The 25,515-nt window shown below is 48.2% G+C and overlaps 2 protein-coding genes across 5 annotated transcripts in view; one reads left to right on the top strand and one right to left on the bottom strand.

The window, feature by feature from the left end:
- Positions 1–4,668, top strand: part of arhgef12b (Rho guanine nucleotide exchange factor (GEF) 12b) — a 125,839-nt gene extending 121,171 nt beyond the window's left edge. For all 4 annotated transcript variants that reach the window (XM_067970807.1, XM_067970805.1, XM_067970804.1 and 1 more), the window contains one exon: positions 1,785–4,668. In XM_067970807.1, the coding sequence (XP_067826908.1) occupies positions 1,785–1,795 (11 nt within the window). In that variant the 3' untranslated portion in view covers positions 1,796–4,668. The remainder of the gene's footprint in view (positions 1–1,784) is intronic.
- A 2,548-nt stretch (positions 4,669–7,216) lies between these two features.
- tecta (tectorin alpha) overlaps positions 7,217–25,515 on the bottom strand; it is a 76,626-nt gene continuing 58,327 nt past the window's right edge. The window contains exons 16-24 of the mRNA XM_067970699.1: positions 20,261–20,541; positions 19,784–19,898; positions 18,404–18,602; positions 17,394–17,557; positions 12,069–12,317; positions 11,187–11,349; positions 8,160–8,247; positions 7,413–7,529; positions 7,217–7,317 (exon numbers count right to left, since the gene is read on the bottom strand). Of these exons, the coding sequence (XP_067826800.1) occupies positions 7,217–7,317; positions 7,413–7,529; positions 8,160–8,247; positions 11,187–11,349; positions 12,069–12,317; positions 17,394–17,557; positions 18,404–18,602; positions 19,784–19,898; positions 20,261–20,541 (1,477 nt within the window). The remainder of the gene's footprint in view (positions 7,318–7,412; positions 7,530–8,159; positions 8,248–11,186; positions 11,350–12,068; positions 12,318–17,393; positions 17,558–18,403; positions 18,603–19,783; positions 19,899–20,260; positions 20,542–25,515) is intronic.

The following is a 25,515-nucleotide window of genomic DNA, read 5'->3' as shown; positions in this document are numbered from 1 at the left end:
TGAAACAGTTTCCCCATCCCATGCAACCAGGTGATCGAAATAATTAATAATGGGAATGGATTTGGGATTTTCTCTGATGTTTGCCCTCCTTTTCACCCGAGTTGTCAGACGTTGTAATGTTGTATATCTGACTCCAAATAGGATCCCACATATTTACTGCAGCTTGTCACCATATCTTCAATCCACCATACCGACCATGGCAGTGAGATAGGAATCCTTGGGGCAAAGCAGTACTCCACCGAAAATCATCACTTCCAGTTAAGGACTCAAAGAATTCAAACATTTTAGTTAAATTATCGGTGAAAGTTAAGGACTATTTTGCTCATTATCTGTTGATTTATTGTGCTTCTGTACAAATTTACACTTCACAATAAATACACCACCCCGTTCACTCCACGCGCGCCCGCCCGCCCCGTTCACTCCACGCGCGCCCGCCCGCCCCGTTCACTCCACGCGCGCCCGCCCGCCCCGTTCACTCCACGCGCGCCCGCCCGCCCCGTTCACTCCACGCGCGCCCGCCCGCCCCGTTCACTCCACGCGCGCCCGCCCGCCCCGTTCACTCCACGCGCGCCCGCCCACCCCGTTCACTACTCGCGCCCGCCCGCCCCGTTCACTCCACGCGCGCCCGCCCGCCCCGTTCACTCCACGCGCGCCCGCCCTCCCCGTTCACTCCACGCGCGCCCGCCCTCCCCGTTCACTCCAGGCGCGCCCGCCCGCCCCGTTCACACCACGCGCGCCCGCCCGCCCCGTTCACTCCACGCGCGCCCGCCCGCCCCGTTCACACCACGCGCGCCCGCCCTCCCCGTTCACTCCAGGCGCGCCCGCCCGCCCCGTTCACACCACGCGCGCCCGCCCGCCCCGTTCACTCCAGGCGCGCCCGCCCTCCCCGTTCACTCCACGCGCGCCCGCCCGCCCCGTTCACTCCACGCGCGCCCGCCCGCCCCGTTCACTCCACGCGCGCCCGCCCGCCCCGTTCACTCCAGGCGCGCCCGCCCTCCCCGTTCACTCCAGGCGCGCCCGCCCTCCCCGTTCACTCCAGGCGCGCCCGCCCTCCCCGTTCACTCCACGCGCGCCCGCCCACCCCGTTCACTCCACGCGCGCCCCGCCCGCCCCGTTCACTCCACGCGCGCCCGCCCGCCCCGTTCACTCCTCGCGCGCCCGCCCGCCCCGTTCACACCACGCGCGCCCACCCGCCCCGTTCACTCCAGGCGCGCCCGCCCTCCCCGTTCACTCCTCGCGCGCCCGCCCTCCCCGTTCACTCCAGGCGCGCCCGCCCTCCCCGTTCACTCCTCGCGCGCCCGCCCACCCCGCTCACTCCTCGCGCGCCCGCCCGCCCCGCTCACTCCTCGCGCGCCCGCCCGCCCCGCTCACTCCACGCGCGCCCGCCCGCCCCGTTCACTCCTCGCGCTCCATCGTGTTGCAGTTAATAAGCTTCCACCTCAACAGGTCCAGCTTTATGCACTGAGCTGCAATAAATACTATTAGGAGAAAGCCTGAATTATAACAAACTAATTTAATTTTATTGATGATAAAGGCACTCGATAAAGTTCATCCCGAATTGTTCCTTGTGGTGAAGGACTTGAACACCAGGGACACAGAATTTCGTGAAAAGGATAATGGAGTTGTGGAATAAATTAACAGGGAATGCTATCGATGTGGACATAATGAGTGGATTCAAGAGACAGGTTTGAGGGATGGGTGGGGCCGAGGGATGGGTGGTGTTGTTCTATCGTCCTGACTAACTTGATCTTCCTGATGTCACAATATGTCTGTTCTCTCCACAGGAGACAGTTAATGTAGTCTGTTTGGAAGCAAAATCAAGCCAGACTCAGTGATGGGACTTCAGTGCTCGGGCGTGATCCTCGGTGCTCCTGCTAACTCCGGACTTCAGAGACCTGTGCGGACCCTGTATGTTACTGTAAATGCCGCTGATTTCTGCGTCATTGTTGGGACAGTGTACGATCTGCGTGTGTATCGGTGCGGTTCAGGATTGGTGATACAATCGCTCTTCCCTTGTGAATGCACATCTCTATCGATTTTAGAACTGAACTAACTCCACATCTCCGAAAACCAAATGTACAGAAATTCAGCAGAAAATCAGCTTAGAGTTTGAAGAAATCGAGATGTATTTATTTGTATTCACTTGCTATGGTAAATGCAATCTTTTTGTTATAATAATTTTTATTTTCGTAGCCTGTATTGAGCTGATTTGCAGATGAAGATTGTGACCCAATCTCCTAGTCACTGCATGGAGTCCATGTGCTGGGTTCCAATACTGGGGGCAATGGAATCGACAGCCAGGGTGTGAGAGTTACTCTGCAGTTAGGATGTGAGTTACTACACAGCTGGGGTGTGAGAGAGTTAGTACACAGTTAGGGTGTGAGAGAGAGCGTGTTAATATGCAGCTGGGGTGTGTGCGAGAGGGCGTGTTATTACACGGCTGGGGTGTGTGCACGAGAGGGCGTGTTATTACACGGCTGGGGTGTGTGTGTGAGCGAGCGTGTTATTACACGGCTGGGGTGTGTGTGCGAGAGGGCGTGTTATTACACGGCTGGGGTGTGTGTGCGAGAGAGCGTGTTATTACACGGCTGGGGTGTGTGTGCGAGAGAGCGTGTTATTACACGGCTGGGGTGTGTGTGCGAGAGAGCGTGTTATTACATGGCTGGGGTGTGTGTGCGAGAGAGCGTGTTATTACACGGCTGGGGTGTGTGTGCGAGAGAGCGTGTTATTACACGGCTGGGGTGTGTGTGCGAGAGAGCGTGTTATTACACGGCTGGGGTGTGTGTGCGAGAGAGCGTGTTATTACACGGCTGGGGTGTGTGTGCGAGAGAGCGTGTTATTACACGGCTGGGGTGTGTGTGCGAGAGAGCGTGTTATTACATGGCTGGGGTGTGTGTGCGAGAGAGCGTGTTATTACACGGCTGGGGTGTGTGTGCGAGAGAGCGTGTTATTACACGGCTGGGGTGTGTGTGCGAGAGAGCGTGTTATTACACGGCTGGGGTGTGTGTGCGAGAGAGCGTGTTATTACACGGCTGGGGTGTGTGTGCGAGAGAGCGTGTTATTACACGGCTGGGGTGTGTGTGCGAGAGAGCGTGTTATTACACGGCTGGGGTGTGTGTGCGAGAGGGCGTGTTATTACACGGCTGGGGTGTGTGTGCGAGAGAGCGTGTTATTACACGGCTGGGATGTGTGTGCGAGAGGGTGTGTTATTACACGGCTGGGGTGTGTGTGCGAGAGAGCGTGTTATTACACGGCTGGGGTGTGTGTGCGAGAGGGCGTGTTATTACACGGCTGGGGTGTGTGTGCGAGAGGGCGTGTTATTACACGGCTGGGGTGTGTGTGCGAGAGGGCGTGTTATTACACGGCTGGGGTGTGTGTGCGAGAGGGCGTGTTATTACACGGCTGGGGTGTGTGTGCGAGCGAGCGTGTTATTACACGGCTGGGGTGTGTGTGCGAGCGAGCGTGTTATTACACGGCTGCAGCAAAGCCCCAGGAAGACCAGCCAGTTTTCAGATCCCCAGTATATTTGCTGTTTTTGTCCTGATCTGCAGATTCAGGGCTCAGGACCAAAGCTGTTTTGCAGCAAAATGTTCACTCAGAAAAGCAGCAGGTAAAAGGACAGGTTTTCGTTTCCAGTCTGTCTGACGAATATCTAACTGTCTAACCTGTTCTCTCTGGGCTGCTGATATCCTGCAGTGTGTTTGCAACACAGAGTTTCTTTTTATTTGTACTTTAAGTACTTGGCTCAGTGCAAACACATTCACCCTTCACACCCACATCTCCTGTTCTGTCAGTAGTTTCTCAAATGCTTATTTCTCTGATTGATGTGGTGGGACACGAGCAATTTGGTTACAAACGAAAGAGCTGGTTTCTGTAATGCTGCTTCTGAGCAGTGAGTGTGGTCCAGGGTTTTCTGTTCATGTAATCAATTCTTTTGCATTTCAAGCCTCAGCTCCCCTGAACAGTTCCTCTACCCCCAAGGGTCCCTGTATCACATGTTGCAGGAACAGGACCTGTTACTGAACCTGCTGAATCACCGAGCAGACCTGCACAGTCTCGCCCACAAGACCAAATTTATAATCATTGTGATTTCTGTCCCTTTACACCACTCCACGGCCAGCTTTGTATAAAACCAGCATCTGGGCTCTGAGGAGAAGCTTTGTTTCTGTGATGACCATCTGCCCATGAAGAAGCTGGAAATCGCTGTCACGTAATTCTTGCTGTTTTGGACTAGATCACAGGACCTGCTAACAAGACCTCACACTGGACATTGACTCTGACTGAAACTCTCAAATGAGTTTCCTCAAACCATCCTTTGTTTTTCGGGGACCTTGTGCTCGTAGCTGATGCTGGTTTGGTTTGGGTGCATCGTCCTAACTCTGTACAGATCTCGTACCTTCTATTACTGCCCTGTACATCTCACTGCGGAATGCTGCACACTAACCCTGCTGCATCGCCTAACCTTTTAATTTGTCTCAAGTTTAGATCTTGACACTTCATTTGGTTTTATCTAACTTTGTAAAATAGCATCTCGTTTAAGATTTAGCAATGACATTATGTTACTTGAAAAAAAAACAAATATAAGTCTGTTTCTGGGATCTGGGTTTTAAAGAAATGTTTCATTATAATTAAAATGTTTCAATATAATTAAAAAGCTTGTGGCGGAAAGATTTGCTTCTATTACTTTTGACATTGCTAGTGGTTTGTGTTTTTCGAGTCTGACCATATCTGCTGCGCAGAGCTGTGGCTGAGCAGGTCAGTGTGTGTGTGTGGGGGTCAGTGTGTGTGTGGGTCAGTGTGTGTGTGGGTCAGTGTGTGTGTGTGTGGGTCAGTGTGTGTGTGTGTGGGTCAGTGTGTGTGTGTGTGTGTGGGTCAGTGTGTGTGTGTGGGTGGGTCAGTGTGTGTGTGTGTGGGTGGGTCAGTGTGTGTGGGTCAGTGTGTGTGTGTGTGTGTGGGTCAGTGTGTGTGTGTGTGTGTGTGGGTCAGTGTGTGTGTGTGTGGGGGTCAGTGTGTGTGTGTGGGTCAGTGTGTGTGTGTGGGGGTCAGTGTGTGTGTGTGTGGGGGTCAGTGTGTGGGGGTCTGTGTGGGTGGGTCAGTGTGTGTGTGTGTGTGTGTGGGTCTGTGTGTGTGGGGGTCAGTGTGTGTGTGTGTGTGTGGGGGGGGGTCAGTGTGTGTGTGTGTGTGTGGGTCAGTGTGTGTGTGTGTGTGGGTGGGTCAGTGTGTGTGTGTGTGTGTGTGGGTCAGTGTGTGTGGGTGGGTCAGTGTGTGTGTGTGTGTGGGTCAGTGTGTGTGTGTGGGTCAGTGTGTGTGTGTGTGGGTGGGTCAGTGTGTGTGTGTGTGGGTGGGTCAGTGTGTGTGTGTGTGTGTGTGGGTCAGTGTGTGTGGGTGGGTCAGTGTGTGTGTGTGTGTGGGTCAGTGTGTGTGTGTGGGTCAGTGTGTGTGTGTGTGGGTGGGTCAGTGTGTGTGTGTGTGTGTGTGGGTCAGTGTGTGTGTGTGTGTGTGTGGGTCAGTGTGTGTGTGTGGGTCAGTGTGTGTGTGTGGGTCTGTGTGTGTGTGTGTGTGTGTGTGGGTGTGTGGGTGGGTCAGTGTGTGTGTGTGTGTGTGTGTGGGTCAGTGTGTGTGGGTGGGTCAGTGTGTGTGTGTGTATGTGTGGGTCAGTGTGTGTGGGTGGGTCAGTGTGTGTGTGTGTGTGGGTCAGTGTGTGTGTGTGGGTCAGTGTGTGTGTGTGTGGGTCAGTGTGTGTGTGTGTGTGTGTGTGTGTTTGTGGGGGTCAGTGTGTGTGTTTGTGGGGGTCAGTGTGTGTGTTTGTGGGGGTCAGTGTGTGTTTGTGGGGGTCAGTGTGTGTTTGTGGGGGTCAGTGTGTGTGTGTGTGTGGGGGTCAGTGTGTGTGTGTGTGGGGGTCAGTGTGTGTGTGTGTGTGTGTGTGTGTGTGGGGGTCAGTGTGTGTCATAGAGTTATACAGCACGGATAGAGGCCCTTCGGCCCATCGTGTCCGCGCCGGCCATCAGCCCTGTCTACTCTAATCCCATATTCCAGCATTTGGTCCGTAGCCTTGTATGCTATGGCATTTCAAGTGCTCATCCAAATGCTTCTTGAATGTTGTGAGGGTTCCTGCCTCCACAACCCTTTCAGGCAGTGAGTTCCAGACTCCAACCACCCTCTGGGTGAAAAAGTTCTTTCTCAAATCCCCTCTAAACCTCCCGCCTTTTACCTTGAATCTATGTCCCCTTGTTATAGAACCCTCAACGAAGGGAAAAAGCTCCTTAGTATCCATCCTATCTGTGCCCCTCATAATTCTGTACACCTCAATCATGTCCCCCCTCAGCCTCCTCTGCTCCAAGGAAAACAAACCCAATCTTCCCAGTCTCTCTTCATAGCTGAGTGTGTGTGTGTGTGTGTGGGGGTGTGTGTGTGTGGGGGTGTGTGTGTGGGGGTGTGTGTGTGTGGGTCAGTGTGTGTGGGTCAGTGTGAGTGTGTGTGGGTCAGTGTGTGTGTGGGGTCAGTGTGTGTGGGGGTCAGTGTGTGTGTGGGGGTCAGTGTGTGTGTGGGGGTCAGTGTGTGTGTGTGTGTGTGTGTGGGTCAGTGTTCCACAGGCACTGACTCTCACTGGGGTACAGGTTCTATGAGCACTGACTCTCAGTGGGGTAACAGTTCCATCAACACCCGACTGAGAATAAGGTGAAAACCCCAACAATCCCATTCCTTCCGTCCAGCATTCCTTCTGCTCCATGTATCGATCAGTAGCGGCTTCAATAAAATCACCAAAAAGCAAAATGATCGAAAAGTTTTGGTGAAGGGAGAGGAAGGTAACAGAGGCACAATGTGCAGGGACTGGGAATCAGGATTGGGCTGTGCAGGGAACCTGGGTTCTGAATCTTGTGAAGGTTAATGAGCTTGAGACAGTTTGAATCAGAATGAACCTCAATTCTAATGACAGCAAGTCCTTTATTTCCAACCAGAGGAAAGGCTGAAATCCTAAAATTGAGACAAGTCCAGACTGTTTTACACTTCAGGGTAAACAAGCAAGTTCTGACTCTGTAAAAATTCCTTAATCAATCCTGACATTACAGTACTTCACTACAGAAATATTTAATTCTTAAATAAAATGAAACAGTTTCCATTAATTCCTCAACAATATGAAAATGCAGTTACTCAAATTCTGGTCAATTCCACCACAATCTTGCTCTCAGGACCGATTCTTCTATCTTCAATCTTCCTACAGTTTCAGGTTTTCTGTGTTGACCAATAACCAGCCAAAGATCTGAGTGATCACTAGAACCAGGGGCAGGAGAGCTAGTTCACTGGAAGCACTTAAAGCTGTAGAGAGACACAGATAGGAAATAGTTAACCTCAGACAGCAAAGAGAGTTAAATTCAGCAATAAATAAGGAAAGCACAGCTCACTCCCCCTACCCCGGCAGTGTTTTCCATCCCAGTGTAAGAATCCAGAGATGCAACTGCAGATGGCTCGGTCCACGCGACTGGTGCAGATCTGTTCACAGCCACCATTGTCCTCACACCAGTCAGCAGCTGAAAAACAGATGGGGAAATATCACAGGCAGTGACGGGAAACCTGCCTCCAGACATGCAGAACGTTAGCGGATTCACCTATCCTGCATCTCTCCCCTCACCATAGTATTGAGACCTGTTGTTCACGGTGCTGATCTGCCTCTCACTCTTTCTCTGTCCCCCACTCATTCTCTCTCTGCCCCCCCGCTCATTCTCTCTCTGCCGATGTTTCTGTCTCCCACTTTCTCTCTCTCTGCCGATGTTTCTGCCTCTTGCTCTCTTTTCCTCCTTTTTTGCTTTTACCCATGCAGCCAAGAAAGTTTCACACTTACAATGACAGGAGACTGCAGTGGCAGTTGCAGGAATCATACAAACAGCAAATGGCCCATCACACAAAACGCTACAAGTGTGAGACAAACATTAACAATCAGCTCTGTCCCCATTGTGAAATTTAAGGAATCTGACAACACCAGGTTATAGTCCAACAGTTTTATTTGAAAATCACAAGCTTTCGGAGGCTTTCTCCTTCGTCAGGTGAAACTTCGTCAGGTAAAACTGTTGGACTATAACCTGGTGTTGTAAGATTCCTTACATTTGTCCACCCCAGTCCATCACCGGCATCTCCACATCATGGCCCATTGTGAAACTAACCTCTTCTCCTGATGGGACCAACAGAGAGAATCTGCTCTCTTGAGAGCTGCCCATTGTCATCAGAGAGTCTCCTGTTAGTGGGACAGGTCTACAGGAGCCAACACAGAAAGAAAGATTAGATCAATGTGTGTGAAGCAACAACCCATCGGAAACCAAATAAAACAGAATCTTCTTGCAGGTCCTTGTGTGCCTCTGAGTTCACTTGTCCTGCACTGTTTCTTTAATTCTTACTTCCAGTCCTGTTGTTCTTGGAAATTTGACCCCCCCCCACACCTTGTCCCTCCAATTACACCTAACATCAGTATGGAAGCTGCCGGTAACTCTCTTCTGCACCCTCTCTAAGGCCTTGACATCCTTCTTAAAGTGCGGTGCCCAGAATTGAACACAATACTCCAGCTGAGGCCTAACCAGTGTTTTATAAAGGTTTAGCATAACTTCCTTGCTTTTATACTCTATGCCTCTGTTAATAAAGCCCAGGATCCCATGTGCTTTTTTAAACAGCCTTCTCAACTTGTCCTGCCACCTTCATAGATTTGTGTGCATACACCCCCAGGTCTCTCTGTTTCTGCACCTCCTTTAAAATTGCACCATTTAATTTATATTGCCTCTCTCCATTCTTCCTACCAAAATGTATCACTTCACACATCTCTGCCTGAAATTTCATCTGTCTGTCTGTCTATTTTACCAGTCTGTCTGTGTCCTCCTGCAGTCTGTTACTATCCTCCACATTGTTTATTACATTTCCAAGTTTCGTGTCATCTGCAAACTTTAAATTTATACCCTCTATACCCAAGTCCAGGTCATTCATATATATCAAAAAGAGCAATGGTCCTAATACTGATCCCTGGGGAACACCAATCTATACTTCCCTCCAGTCTGAAAAACAATCATTCACCACTACTCTCTGCTTTCTGTCCCGTAGCCAATTTTGTATCCACACTGCCACTGTCCCTTTAATCCCATGGGCTTTAATTTTACAAACATATCTATGATGTGACACTTTATCAAATGCCTTTTGATAGTCCATACACACATCAACCGCACTACCCTCATCAACCCTCTCCGTTACTTCATCAAAGAACTCAATCAAGTTCGTCAAACACGATTTTCCTTTAACAAATCCGTGCTGATTTTCATTTATTACCCAGACTTTTCCAAGTGCCATTTTATTTTGTCCCAGATTATCATCTCAAAGTTTCCCCGCCACCGACGTTAGGCTGACTGGCCTGTAATTGCCGGGTTTATACCCCTCCTCTTTTTTGGCAGGGGTGTAACATTTGCAATCCTCCAGTCCTCCGGCACCGTCCCCATATCGAAGGAGGATTGGAAGATTGTGGCCAGAGCCTCCGCAATTTCCACCCTTACTTCCCTCCGTAACCTAGGATGCACCCCATCCCGACCGGGTGACTTTTCTACTTTGAGTACTGCCAATCATTTAAGTACCTCCTCTTTATCTATTTTTATCCTAGCCAAGATCACTACTACCTCCTCCTTTACTGCTACAATGGCAGCATCCTCTTCTCTAGTGAAGACCGATGCAAAGTATTCATTTAGTACCCCAGCCATGCCCTCTGCCCCCGCAAGAAGATCTTTTTTGTCCCTAATCGGTTCCTTTAACTACCCTTTTACTATTTATATGTTTATAAAAGACTTTTGGGTTCCCCTCTTATGTTAGCTGCTAATCTATTCTCATACTCTTTTTCCCTTTTTTATATCTGCTCTGCTTTTTGTACTCAGCCTGCTTCTCTACTGTATTATGAACCTTACATTCATCATAAGTCTTTTTCTGTTTCATTTTAATCTCTATATCTTTAGTCAACCAGGGAGCTCCAGCTTTGGGTGCCCTTCCTTTCCCCCTCAGGAATGTGTCTACTCTGTACCCGAACCAACTCCTCCTTGAGGCCTCCCATTGTTCAATTACTGTTTTGCCTACCAATTTTTGATTCCAATCCACCTGGGCAACTCACTGAAAATTGCCGCCCTCTAGTTAAGCATTTTCATATTTGATTGTTCCTTGTCCTTTTACATAATTATGCTAAATGTAATGATATTATGATCACTGTTCCCCAATGCTCCCCCAGTGAAACATGCTCCACCTGACCCACTTCATTCCCCAGAACTAGATCCAGCATTGCTTCCTTCCCAGTTGGGCTGTAAACACACTGCTCCAGAAAGTTCTTGAACGTATTTCAGGAATTCCTCCACTTCTTTGCCCTTTACACTGTTGCTGTCCCAATATATATTGTGATAACTGAAGACCCCCATTATCACTATTCCATAGTTCTTGCATCTTTCTGTAATTTACCTGCAAATTTGCTCCACTATCTCCTTCCTACTATTTGGTGGCCTATAGTATACACCCAGTAATGTAATAGCTCCTCTATTGTTCCCTAATTCTAACCATATCGATTCTGTCTTTGATTCCTCAACTACATCATCCCTTTCCAGTGCTATAATAGTTTATTTATATAAAGCAGCTTTGGGGCTTTGCTCTTGAACACTATGCACTTCTGGCACTGGGTGAATGACCATCTGTCCTCACTGTCTCAGTGCTTTAGCTGATTGATGTTTTTCTGATGGGGCTTCAGTTTGTCTCACCCGAAGGACGGCACTCTACAATGCAGAACTCCCCTAGTACGGCACTGGAGTGATGGCCTAGTTTAGGTCCTAGTCTTGCTGTGGGACAGTGTGGGCAAAGAGGGTTCAGCTTTCACAGACGGATGAACAGGTTTTTAAGTTTGGTTTGGCGTGATTGACGGGCGCGGTTCGGTGAGATTGATGGGCGCAGTTTGGCGTGATTGACGGGTGCGGTTCGGTGAGATTGATGGGCGCAGTTTGGCGTGATTGACGGGCGCGGTTCGGTGAGATTGATGGGCGCAGTTTGGCGTGATTGACGGGCGCGGTTCGGTGAGATTGATGGGCGCAGTTTGGCGTGATTGACGGGCGCGGTTCGGTGAGATTGATGGGCGCAGTTTGGCGTAATTGATGGGGCGTGGTTCGGTGAGATTGAAAGCTGCTGTTACTCACAACTTTGCAGTTATTAATGTCCGAGTCACACAGCGTCACATCACAGTGAAGATGAACCTCATCGTAATCGCCGATAAACTTGAAAACAACGATGTGGAAACGGCAGGTGAGTGAGACTCCATTCTCAGCCATCTCGATGGTACTATCCTTCGTGTTTGGACACCTGCTCAATGAGGGAACAGAGAGGCTGTTACCATGGATCACAGGGTGGGGAATCTGTACCCCACCCCTGGGGACTGGAATCTGTACCCCCCCCAACCTTAGGGATTGGAGTCTGTACCCCCACCCACCCTGGGGACTGGAATCTGTAAACATACTCTCGTGGGAAGTATTTGTGGACAAATACCCCTGGGGAAAAGGGGGAGGGGGGCAACCCCTGGGAATTTATACAAAGCCTTTAAGGCAATGAAAGTCCCAAAATGTTTCCATGAGAGGAGACAGATGGCAAACAGCAGAGGCTGGTTTAGGGGAGGTGAGCAGGGTTGTAGAGAAAGGTTTTCAGGAGACTTCTGAAGGTGGGAGAGAGATGATAATATGGAGGGAGTTACAGAGGGCTCCATAGAGTGGAGTCCAGCTGATAGTGGAACAGGAAACCTACGCTGCACAGAATCATATTGAGATGCAATGAGCAGCCCAGAGAGGGGTGGACTCGAGCTGGCTGATACAAAGTTGGGAAAGGTTCTGCCTCACCCACCATAACCCCTAAATGGATGAGAATCTGTACACGCACCCTGGGGTTGGGGATTTGTGCATGCACTTTGCACCGCCCCCATTCAGGGTGGGGGGGGGAGTCTGTACACACATCCCCCAGGATGCAGGATCTATACACAACATTATTGTCTGCTATTACACTGTAAATATTTGGAAAGGTTTCACACAAACCCTTGTTCTATTATCACATAGCGCAGTCGATCCTTTGGATTCCGGGATGGAGTTGCCCAGCACCGATTGATGATCAAGATCAGCTGCGTAGAATCTGCTCCCACGACAAACACCCCAATGTACAGGACATCCCGAGTGGTGAGTGTTACCTCACCCTCTCGATATGGAAACTTGTAGGATGAGTTTTTATACAGAGCCATTTTCGTGATGAAACTACCTTCTTTGGTTGGAAGAGTGAGGTTGACAACACTGAGATAAACGGACCAGAAAAACTTTTTCATTAATTCTACTCATCCCAACTTTGTACTTTTTTCCATAATTTGTCTGTGCTGGGAGGGCCCAGGTGAGTGACCTGTCTCATCATCTGTCATACTCTGTAACACAACACCCTGGATGCTTTGCCTTTGACTACTTGCCCTCCCTATAGGAACTTGAAAACTTGGCCAAGGTAGAGAACTCAATGTGTGAAGCAGTACGTTAGTTTAATTGTTAAATGGTGCAAAGTAAAAGATTTTGTTGCTATAAATCACAATAAATTAGAGACTAGAATAATGAGGGGATTCTATACGCCCACAGGCATCCACTCTATTATTTATGGTGAAATCGTAAACACGTTTTTTATAATTTAGTACAGTGAACAGAGGAAATCTGTCTCCCTGAGGTCCTAGATATCATTATTTTAAGAGTGAGATTCAAACTGTGGAGAGAATTACTTCCTCTGTACTGGATCACTGATGTGTCTTTCAATAACATTTTGTTAAATTTGACCAAGTTTGGGTTTGTCCAATCGAAGACAAATAACAGGTGTACACAGCGTGTGGGGTTGTACACAGCGTGTGGGGTTGTACAGTAATGAAGGGTGCAATATAAATATTTTGTTGTGCATCTGTTGAGTGGAGCCTCTGATAGGTCAGTGTACAGGAATCAGCCAACTAATAATAAAGCAAAACTTCAAGAGACAAAATTGAGACTCGTTGAAAAGATTTAACAGCCGTAAATTCCTAAATTTAGCCGTAAACTTCTGAAAGGGAGTAACTAACGAGCTTAATCTAAGGCAAGTCATGGCAGCAGAGCTCACACCCGTGATATGCTCCTCCTGCACTATGTGGGAAGTCATGGACATTACAGGTGTCCCTGGCGACCATGTGTGCAGGAAGTGTGTCCAGCTGCAGCTACTGGCTAACCGCATTTCGGAGCTGGAGCTGTGGGTGGATTCACTGTGGAGCATCCGCGATGCTGAGATTATCGTGGATAGCACGTTCAGTGAGGTGGTCACACCGCAGGTAAAGATTACGCAGGCAGGAAGGAAATGGGTGACCGTCAGGCAGAGTAAAAGGACTAAGCAGGTAGAGCAGGAGTCCCCTGGGGCCATCTCCCTCTCAAACAGATATACCGCTTTGTATATTGTTGGGGGAGATGGCTTATCAGGGGAATGCAGCAAAAGCCAAGACTGTGGCACCACGAGTGACTCAGCTGCACAGGAGGGGAGGAAAAAGAATGGGAGAGCAATAGTGATAGAGGATTCCATTGTAAGAGGAACAGATAGGCTGCAGACGTGACTCCAGGATGGTATTTTGCCTCCCTGGTGTTAGGGTCAAGGATGTCACGGAGCGGCTGCAGGACATTCTGAAGGGGGAAGGTGAACAGCCAGAGGTTGTGGTCCATATCGGTACCAATGACATCGGTAAAAAAGGGATGAGGTCCTGCAATCAGAATATAGAGAGTTAGGAAATAAATTAAAAAGCAGGACCTCTAAAGGTAGTAATCTCAGGATTACTCCCAGTGCCACGTGCTAGCGAGAGCAGAAATAGGAAGATAGACCAGATGAATACGTGGCTTGAGAGATGGTGTAGGAGGGAGGGGTTTAAATTCCTGAGGCATTGGGACCGATTCTGGGAAAGGCGGGACCTGTACAAGCTGGACGGGTTGCACCCAAGCAGAACTGGGACCAATATCCTCGCAGGGGGCATTTGTTGTTCTGTGGGGGAGGGTTTAAACTAGTAAGGCAGGGGGATGGGAACCAAAGGGCAGGTACAGATAGGACAAATTCAGACCAGGAAACGGGAAGTAGAAAAGCAGTTAGTGACATAGTTAGTGACTCAGAAAGGCAAAAGAAGCAAAGGTTAAATAGTGTTCAGCACAGGAATTTGACAGGGTTAGAGGGTATATACTTCAATGCCAGGAGTATTACAAACAAAGCAGATGAGCTAAGGGCACAGATAGACACATGGCAGCATGATATCATTGTTATAACGGAAACCTGGCTTAAAGAGGGGGATAATTGGCAGCTCAATATCCCTGGATATAGAATTTTCAGGCAGGATAGAGTGGGTGATAAAAAAGGAGGGTGGTAGCATTATTGGTTAAAGAATCAATTCCAGTTGTGAGAAGGGAAGATATGCTAAATGGATCATCAATCGAGGCCATATGGGTTGAGCTAAGAAATAAAAAAGGGGCAGTCTCACTACCAGGACTGTACTATAGACCCCCGAATAGCGAAAGGGAGATAGAAGAACAAATATGTAGGCAAATTTCTGAGTGCAAAAATAAGAGGGCAATAATAGTCGGGGACTTCAACTACCCTAACATCAACTGCGATTCAAACAGTGTGAGGGGCACAGAGGGTGCAAAATTCTTGATCGGTGTCCAGGAGAACTTTTTTAGCCAGTACGTGACAAGCCCAACAAGAGGGGATGCAGTTCTAGATTTAGTCCTGGGAAATGAAGATGGGCAAGTGGGTGAAGTGACAGTGGGTGACCACAATTCAGTTAGTTTTAGCATTATTATGGAAAAGGACAGAGTTAAATCAGGAGTAAACGTTTTAAATTGGGAGAAGGCAAATTTTACAGAACTAAGAGGTGATTTGGCAGAAGTGGACTGGACACAACTACTTGAGGAGAAATCAGTGGCAAGCCAGTGGGAGGCACTAAAAAGTGAAATTCTACGGGTACAATGCAGACACGTCCCCTCAAAGAAAATGTTTTATCAGTACATTAAGAACAAGAGGATAAGCTAAGGAAAAATTGGGACCAAGGGTAACTTGTGTGTAGAAGCAGAGGATGTGGGTAGGGTTTTAAATGAATATTTTGTCTCTGTATTCACAAAGGAAAGGGATGATCCGGACGTAGTAGTTAAAGAGGAGAGGTGTGAAATATTGGATAAGGTAAACATAACGAGAGAGGAAGTACTAGAGGGACTGGAATCCTTGAAAGTTGGTAAGTCACCAGAGCCGGATGGATTGTTTCCTAGGCTATTGAAGGAAGCCAGGGAAGAAATATCGGATTCTCTGAGGATCCCCTTGAATGTAGGGGGGCATGATTGGCAAATTTGCAGACGACACAAAGATTGGCCGTGTAGTTGATAGTAAAGAGGATAGCTGTAGACTCCAAGAAGATATCAATGGGTTGGTGGAGTGGGCGGAAAAGTGGCAAATGGAGCTCAACCCGGAGAAGTATGAGGTAATGCACTTAGGGAGGGCAAACAGTAAAAGGGAATACGCAGTAAACGGGAATATATTGAGAGAGGCAGAGGAAGTGAGAGACCTTGGAGTGCATGTGCACAGATCCCTGAAGGTGGCAGTACAGGTAGATAAGGTTGAGAAGAAGGCATACAGAATGCTCTCCGTTAGATACAGGGGCGGTACCGGAGGACTGGAAGACTGCAAACGTAGTACCATTGTTTAAAAAGGGTACGAGGGAAAGGCCGAACAATTATAGGCCGGTCAGTCATACCTCGGTGGTGGGAAAACTATTAGAATCAATACTGAGAGATAGGATAAACTGTCACTTGGAAAGGCATGGTTTAATCAGGGATAGTCAGCATGGATTTGTTCAGGGAAGGTCATGCCTTACAAATCTGATTAAATTCTTTGAGGAAGTGACGAGGAGGATTGATGAGGGTAGTGCAGTGGATGTTGTCTACATGGATTTTAGTAAGGCATTTGACAAGGTCCCACATGGCAGACTGGTCAGAAAGGTAAAAGCCCATGGATACAGGGAAATGTGGCAAATTGGATCCAAAATTGGCTCAGTAACAGGAAACAAAGGGTAAAAGTCGATGGATGTCTTTGCGAATGGAAATCCGTTTCCAGTGGTGTGCCACAGGGCTCAGTGTTGGGTCCCTTGCTGTTTATGATATAAATGATTTGGACTTGAATGTAGGGGGCATGATTGGCAAATTTGCAGACGACACAAAAATTGGCCGTGTAGTTGATGATGAAGAGGATAGCTGTAGACTCCAAGAAGATATCAATGGGTTGGTGGAGTGGGCGGAAAAGTGGCAAATGGAGTTCAACCCGGAGAAGTGTGAGGTAATGCACTTAGGGAGGGCAAACAGTAAGAGAATACGCAGTAAACGGGAATATATTGAGAGGGGCAGAGGAAGTGAGAGACCTTGGAGTGCATGTGCACAGGTCCCTGAAGGTGGCAGTACAGGTAGATAAGGTTGTGAAGAAGGCATACGGAATGCTCTCCGTTATTAGCCGAGGTATAGAATACAAAAGCAGGGATGTAATGATGGAACTGTATAAAACTTTGGTAAGGCCACAGCTGGAGTATTGTGTGCAGTTCTGGTCACCACATTACAGGAAGGATGTAATTGCTCTGGAGAGAGTGCAGAGAAGATTTACAAGAATGTTGCCAGGGCTTGAAAATTGCAGCTACGAGGAGAGATTGGATAGGCTGGGGTTGTTTTCCTTGAAGCAGAGGAGGCTGAGGGGAGACTTGATTGAGGTGTACAAAATTATGAGGGGCCCAGATAGAGTAGACAGGAAGTACCTGTTTCCCGTAGCGGAGAGTTCAAGAACTAGAGGACACAGATTTAAGCTGATTGGCGGAAGGATTAGAGGGGACATGAGGAAAAACTTTTTTACCCAGAGAGTGGTGGGTGTATGGAATTCGCTGCCCAAATTGGTGGTAGAGGCAGGGACCCTCAACTCTTTTAAAAAGTACCTGGACCTACACCTAAAGTGCTGTAAGCTGCAGGGCTACGGACCGAGTGCTCCAAGGTGGGATTAGAATGGGCACCTGGTTGTTCTTCGAGCCGGCGCGGATACGATGGGCCGAATGGCCCCCTTCTGTGCTGTATCTTTTCTATGGTTCTATGGTTCTAAATTGCACCTCTGCCATGGCCCAGAACCCCCATCTCCCCCAATCCCCCCATCTTCCCCAATCCCCCCATTCCCCAATCCCTCTCATCTTCCCCAATCCTCCCCATCTTCCCCAATCCCGCAATCCCCTCACACCACCTGCTCGGTGCAGGAGAGGGAGCTGTCAATCAGGATCATGGAGATGCAGACCTCAAGGTCTAACCCAAGTCACCACATACCTGAGCATCGGCCTCACAACAGTTTCAAGAGAAACCTTCAAATCGAGTTCGTAGGCGCAGGAGAACTCGACATTAATAACTCTATCGCGAGTGATGACGCTGCCAGTATTGTTGAGGCTTTCGATCCAGACGGTGTTTGTGTACATGATGTGAGTTTCATTTGTCTGTGAGGAAGAGAATAACGTCACTAAAATACAGCTCCACCCTCAGGCAAGGCTGCTGTACCCCACAGACACAGTCTGTACCCCCACTGTATACCCATCGATCTCTGGCATGGCGAATGTACCCAGCACCCCCACTTAATGCCACAATACCCAGTGTATCTCATACCTGAGCTTGAGTTGGTGCCAATCTATCTGACTGATAGCGTTCACATGACGATCGATTCACCAGCTCAGGTCACAGCCTCCAGCTGATCACCATCATCAACCTCATCCTGAGGTTCTACCCCAGCAGGTATGTGAGTGTGGCCCAGGGGTGACCCTGCCTGCTCCAAACTCTACTGCCCCACAGCTTGTGCCTGAGGTTGAGAGCTCAGCAGGGCAGTGGACACAGTCCTAACTTCCTCTCTTTGTATAATAATCTATGACACAATGGGATGGAGGTTCCCATTCCCACAGCCCCTTCCTCGATCAATCCTCCCAACACAGTCCCACAGCCCCTTCCTCGAGCAATCCTCCCAACACAGTCCCACAGCCCCTTCCTCGAGCAATCCTCCCAACACAGTCCCACAGCCCCTTCCTCGAGCAATCCTCCCAAAGATTCCACTCCCTCCCAACAGCCCCTTCTGTGCAGATACAAAGGGACGCTGCGGAGTGCAGGTGCTTTTTGCTGTTTGGTCCAGATTCCAATGGAGCGAAAGGTGTGGAGACTTGAGAGAAATTCATTACCGGAAGGAATTTGGAGCTTTGGAGGAAAACGGAACTGTGAATGTTGCAAATGGGAAATCAATGAAGAAAATGCAGGAACTCCGGACTGGCAGCCGTGGGCTGCGGCAGACAAACCCTCACCTTCATGATATTCCCACAGTTGCGGTTGGTGTTGTTGATATGAAATGCGATAAAATCATCTCCCTCTGACCCTATGCAGCGATTATCGTTAATACGAACATCCTCTCGCTCAAAACCCAGCTGGTAGAGTCGGCACTTGGAAATATAAACCTCCATCTGAGAATATTTACACACCACCTCTGCCTGAACTATGTCATCTGTGATGGGACAGAGGAGAGAAACACAGGGTTCATGGTGAGTGACAACTGCGCAAGAGAGCAGGACCAGGCACATAGACCAAAGTCCACATTATGCAGCATTAGACTGAAAACCCACCACCAAATTGACAGCTATTGTGTCAGCTTGCTGCACATGCTCTCTTCTGGGCCAGAAGGTTCTGGATTTCAGTGTAGTATTGAGGTGGAGCTGCACTGTTGGAGGTGCGTCTTTCTGCTAAGATGTTAAGCCAAGGCCCTGTCTAACTGTTCAGGTGGATGTTAAAATTCCAAGGCACTATACAAAGAGCAGGAACTTTTTCTGGTGTCCTGCCCAACAAACCAAAAGCAGATTTTCTGGTCAGTTAGCTAATTTTCTGTTTCTGAGACCTTGCTGTATTCAAATTGGCTGCTGTTTACCTATATAACAATACAGTGTTTGAAGAATAATTAATTGTCTGTGAAACGCCTTGAGACGTCCTGAAAACATGATAAGGCCTTTTATATAAATGAAACTTCTTGCTTCTAATAGATGAACATTCCTGACTCTCTTGATCAGCCACATTCCCACTTATTTGTGAAATTTATTTTGAATGGTGGGATCTCTCCTGCTCACAGGAGGTCTGGAATCTGCTGGTTTGATCTCCCCATTTAAGGCCGTGGCTCAAATAAAAACTGTGGGTAAAAGGTCTAAATAGAGAAATTCAGGTCATTGTAGTTTGTAAGCTCCTGAGGTCAATCAGAGAATTACTTCCTACCTGTAGAAATTCATATTCAGAGATCTCCAGACTCTATGTCAGGGACTCCTCTCTTCCGCCTGTATCAGCCGATCCTGACAGCAGCTTCACCGCACCAAACCCGGTGTAACTTACCGCTGGAGCTGCACCGGTCCAGACCCAGGAAACTCAGGCAACTTTGCCACACTGCCGCTCACTTCCTCACACACATGAATGAGGCCAGTGACAACTCGGCAGGTGGATCACGGGAAGGTTCCAGAAGCACAAGGAAACTCGGGGAAACAGCTTCTACCTGAATTTGCTCGATGAAAAAATTTCCTACGCCATCCCTACACAGTAAGGGGAGGAAATTCACCAGCTAGAATCACAAAACTATAGAATGATACAGCACAGAAGGCGGCCATTTGGCCCATCATGCCTGTGCTAGGTATCCAGTGTTTCTGCACTATTTACCACTGTCTGAGCTGGGCTCCTCTGGGCAGCCGCACAAGTCTCCATTACCCTGTCGGCATAAACTGTAGTTGGTGCAAATGCCCCCAGCACATGGATCCTCGATCAATTCTGCTAAAAGAAACAGACACAAATGATTAACCCTTTAACTCAGCAACCAGCACAAGCATTCTCCAGCTAGAGGGCTACAGGTCCCACCAAACCCAACAATACACAGCATGAAGCAATGGGAGATCAGAGTCCCAAACCCTGACCCCAGCCCCATGGGGAGATCAGAGTCCCAAACCCTGACCCCAGCCCCATGGGGAGATCGAAGACCCGAACCCTGACCCCAGCCCCATGGGGAGATCGAAGACCCGAACCCTGACCCCAGCCCCATGGAGAGATCGAAGACCCGAACCCTGACCCCAGCCCCAGGGGTTTTGAAGACCCCAATCCCGACCCTGGCCTCCAATCTATTGCCAGCTCCTTCTTACAGCAGTTTTCTCGGCGAATCCAGTCCGTGCTCAGGATCCCCAGGGATCGACATGCCTCTCCGTATGCCGCCAGTGAGCTGCAGATCTGTGACCTCGCGTCCCAGTAACAAGCATCCAATCCACAGGACTCGTAAAATGGCATGGGGTTGATGAATCCATAACACGGCTGGAAGAATCCCTTCATCTCGGTGAGTTTCAGGCAGTTTCCTTCATTCTGTAGCCGGATGATGTCCCGATTATCACAGGTGAGCGATAGAGCAGTGTACTGATCTTCATCACAACTGTGGGACAGGCAGAGGCAGTCAGTATCCTCAGAAAGAAAGAAAACGACTTGCACATCACTTGAACCTATCAATATCTCAAGGTGCTTTCTAAAGGAAATGAACAGTTAGCAGGACTTAGGCAAGGTTCCAGAGAGAGGTTTTGAGGTGTTTTGTTTGAACAAAGATGAGGAATTTAGGAGGAAAATTCTAGAGAACTTTCTGCACTCTCGGATTCTCTTCCTAAAACCTCCTCCTGTAATGCTGGTGTGAGGGGAAGGAGAGGGAGCCAGAATAGGAGGAGTTGAGGCTGTGAACAGCGATGGTGGTCTGAAGATGGGCGTATGGATAGAATGGTGTAAGACCATGTTGAGATTTGTAGATGAGGGTAAGGATTTTGAAATCAATGCACTGTGCATGGGGAGCCAGTGGAGGTCTGGGTAATAGGTACCGATACTTAGTGCAGGAAAGGATGAGTTGGAATTTATGGAGGGGGCAACTAGGGAAACAAAACACGGCAAGAACGGCATTGAAGAAGTCGAACGTGGAGATGATGAAGGTGTGGGTGAGAATTTCAACATAAGTGGGGGGGTGACATAAGGCTGTCGATGGGTAATGTTACACAGGTGGAAAAGGATGGGATTGGTGAGAGATAAGATATGGGGTTTGAAATGTAGCTCAGAGGCAAACAGGATGCCAAGATTGCTGACTATCGAATATGCAGTTGAACAAGCAAAGTAACCGGGGGTCAAGATGCAGAGAATTTCAAACAGGTTTGGCTCACCATCATTAAACTGGGAAAGGTTTGAACTCATCCACAACAATGGTGATGGAGTCAAGGGTGGTGATGGAGAGTAGAGCTTGTACTACACTAGTACTATACCAGACTGAAGAATACAGCTTGTACTATACTAGTACTATACTAGACTGGAGAATAGAGCTTGTACTATACTAGACTGGAGAATAGAGCTTGTACTATACTAGACTGGAGAATAGAGCTTGTACAACACAAGGGAAAAACATACTTGACCTCATCCTCACCAATCTACCTGTCGCAGATGCATCTGTCCATGACAGTATTGGTAGGAGTGACCACCACACAATCCTTGTGGAGACGAAGTCCCGCCTTCGCACTGAGGACAGGACACCATCCAACGTGTTGCGTGGCACTACCACCGTGTTAAATGGGATAGATTCAGAACAGATCTAGCAGCTCAAAACTGGGCATCCATGAGGCGCTGTGGGCCATCAGGAGCAGCAGAATTGTAGTCCAGCACAATCTGTAACCTCATGGCCCGGCATAGTCCTCACTCTACCATTACCAACAAACCAGGGGATAAACCCTGGTTCAATGAGGAGTGTAGAAGAGCATGCCAGGAGCAGCACCAGGTGTACCAAAAAATGAGGTGCCAACCTGGTGAAGCTACAACTCAGGACTACATCCATGCAAAACAGCGGAAGCAACATGCTATAGACAGAGCTAAGCGATTCCACAACCAACGGATCAGATCAAAGCTCTGCAGTCATGCCACATCCAGTCGTGAATGGTGGTGGACAATTAAACAACTAACGGGAGGAGGAGGCTCTGTGAACGTCCCCATCCTCAATGATGGCAGAGTCCAGCACGTGAGTGCAAAAGACAAGGCTGAAGTGTTTGCAACCATCTTCAGCCAGAAGTGCCGTGTGGATGATCCATCTCGGCCTCCTCCCGATATCCCCACCATCACAGAAGCCAGTCTTTAGCCAATTCAATTCACTCCACGTGATATCAAGAAACAGCTGAGTGCACTGGATACAGCAAAGGCCATGGGCCCCGACAACATCCCAGCTGTAGTGCTGAAGACTTGTGCTCCAGAACTAGCCGTGCCTATAGCCAAACTGTTCCAGTACAGCTACAACACTGGCATCGCAACCCCTCGGATAATGAAGCAGTCTGTGCCCGCATGCAGCAAGACCTGGACAACATCCAGGCTTGGGCCAATAAGTGGCAAGTAACATTCGCGCCAGACAAGTGCCAGGCAATGACCATATAGACTGCAGTGGTTCAGGAAGGCGGCTCACCACCACCTTCTCAAGGGCAATTAGGGATGGGGGCAATAAATGCTGGCCTCGCCAATGACGCCCACATCCCATGAACGAATAAAAAAAAATCTCCAACAAGAGAGAGTCTAACCACCTCCCCTTGACATTCAACGGCATTACCATCGCCGAATCCCCCACCATCAACATCCTGGGGGTCACTATTGACCAGAAACTTAACTGGAACAGCCACATAAATACTGTGGCTACGAGAGCAGGTCAGAGGCTGGGTATTTTGCGGCGAGTGACTCACCTCCTCACTCCCCAAAGCCTTTCCACCATCTACAAGGTACAAGTCAGGAGTGACGGAATATTCTCCACTTGCCTGGATGAGTGCAGCTCCAACAACACTCAAGAAGCTCGACACCATCCAGGACAAAGCTGCCCACTTGATTGGCACCCCTTCCACCACCCTAAACATTCACTCCCTTCACCACCGGCGCACTGTGGCTGCAGTGTGTACCATCCACAGGATGCACTGCAGCAACTCACCAAGGCTTGTTCGACAGCACCTCTCAAACCCGCGATCTCTACCACCTAGAAGGACAAGGGCAGCAGACACATGGGAACAACACCACCTGCACGTTCCCCTCCAAGTCACACACCATCCCGACTTGGAAATATATCGCCGTTCCTTCATCGTCGCTGGGTCAAAGTCCTGGAACTCCCTTCCTAACAGCACTGTGGGAGAACCTTCACCACACGGACTGCAGCGGTTCAAGAAGGCGGCTCACCACCACCTTCTCAAGGGGCAATTAGGGATGGGCAACAAATGCTGGCCTTGCCAGTGACGCCCACATCCCATGAACGAATAAAAAAAAAGTACTATACCATACTGGAGAATAGAGCGTGTACTATACTAGACTGGAGAATAGAGCTTGTAGAGGTCGTGGTCCATATCGGTACCAACGACATAGGTAGAAAGAGGGATGAGGTCCTGCAGGCAGAGCTTAAGGAGTTGGAAAGAGATTAACAAGCTGAACGTCAAGGATAGTAATCTCCGGATTACTCCCAGTGCCACGCGATTGGGCAAAGCAAATTAGCACTAATACTGTGGAGGACGAATTCCTGGAATGTATACGAGATGGTTTTCTCGATCAGTATGTTAAAGAACCAACTAGGGAACAGGCTATTTTGGATCTAGTATTGTGCAATGATCTAGTTGTAAAGGAGCCTTTAGGGAAGAGCTACCATAATATGATAGAATTCTTTATTAAGTTTGAAAGTGATGTAGTTCAATCCGAGAATAGGGTCTTAAATCTAAACAAAGGAAACTACGAATGTACGAGGCGCAAGTTGGCTGTGGTTGATTGGGGAACTACATTAAAAGGTATGATGGTAGACAGGCAATGGCTGGCATTTAAAGAATTAATACATAATTTGCAACAAATATATATTCCTTTAAGGCACAAAAGCCCAACACGAAAAGTGGTCCAACCGTGGCTAACAAGACATTAAAGCTTGTATTAAATCAAAGAAAAAGGCAGATAAAGTTACCAGAAAAAGCAGTAAGTCTGAGGATTGGGAGCATTTTAGAATTCAGCAAAGGAGGACCAAGAAATTGATAAAGAAAGGGAAAATAGAATATGAGAGTAAACTAGCGAGAAACATAAAAACGGACTGTGAAAGCTTCTATCGGTCTGTAAAAAGGAAAAGACTGGTGAAGGCAAATGTGGGTCCCTTACAGACAGAGACGGGAGAATTTATAATGGGGAATAAGGAAATGGCAGAGAAATTAAACAAATACTTTGTGTCTGTCTTCACGGAAGAAGACACAAAAAACCTCCCAGAAATACTAGGGAACCAAGGGTCTAGCGAGAATGAGGAATTGAAAGAAATTAGTATTAGTAAAAAAAATAGTACTAGAGAAATGAATGGGACTGAAAGTCGATAAATCCCAAGGATCTGGTGATCTACATCCCAGGGTTTTTAAAGAGGTGGCTATAGAGATAGTGGATGCATTGATTGTCATCTTCCAAAATTCTATAGATTCTGGAATGGTTCCTGCAAATTGGAGGGTAGCAAATGTAACCCCACTATTTAAGAAAGGAGGGAGAGGAAACAGGGAACTACAGGCCTGTTAGCCTGACATCAGTAGTAGGGAAAATGCTAGAATCTATTAGAAAGGATGTGATAACAGAACACTTAGAAAATAATAATAGGATTTGGCAGAGTCAACATGGATTTATGAAAGGGAAATCAAAAAATTGGAGTTCTTTGAGGATGTAACCAGTAGAATAGATAAGGGGGAACCAGTGGATGTGGTGTATTTGGATTTTCAGAAGGCTTTCGATAAGGTCCCACACAGGAGGTTGGTGAACAAAGTTAAAGCACATGGAATTGGGGGTAATATACTGGCATGGATTGAGAATTGATTAACAGACAGAAAACAGAGAGTAGGAATAAACAGGTCTTTTTCAGGTTGGCAGACTGTGACTAGTGGGGTACCGCAGGGATCGGTGCTTGGGCCCCAGCTATTCACAATCTATATCAATGGTTTGGATGAGGGGACCAAATGTAATATTTCCAAGTTTGCTGATGACACAAAACTAGGTGGGAATGTGAGCTGTGAGGAGGATGCAAAAGGCTTCAAGGGGATATAGACAGGCTAAGTGAGTGGGCAAGAACATGGCAGATGGAATATAATGTGGAAAAATGTGAAGTTATCCACTTTGGTAGGAAAAACAGAAATGCAGAGTATTTTTTAAATGGTGAGAGATTGGGAAATGTTCAAAGGGACCTGGGTGCATCATTAAATAAATTTAAAACAGAAACAGACAGTTTCCTAGAAGTAAAGGGAATTAGGGGTTACGGGGAGCGGGCAGGAAATTGGACATGAATTTAGATTTGAGGTTAGGATCAGATCAGCCATGATCTTATTGAATGGCGGAGCAGGCTCGAGGGGCCGATTGGCCT

This window comes from Heptranchias perlo, chromosome 33 (genome assembly GCF_035084215.1).
Source record: "Heptranchias perlo isolate sHepPer1 chromosome 33, sHepPer1.hap1, whole genome shotgun sequence".
NCBI lineage: Eukaryota > Metazoa > Chordata > Chondrichthyes > Hexanchiformes > Hexanchidae > Heptranchias > Heptranchias perlo.
Note: the sequence above shows the minus strand (reverse complement) of the source record. Positions and strands in the feature narration are given on the sequence as shown.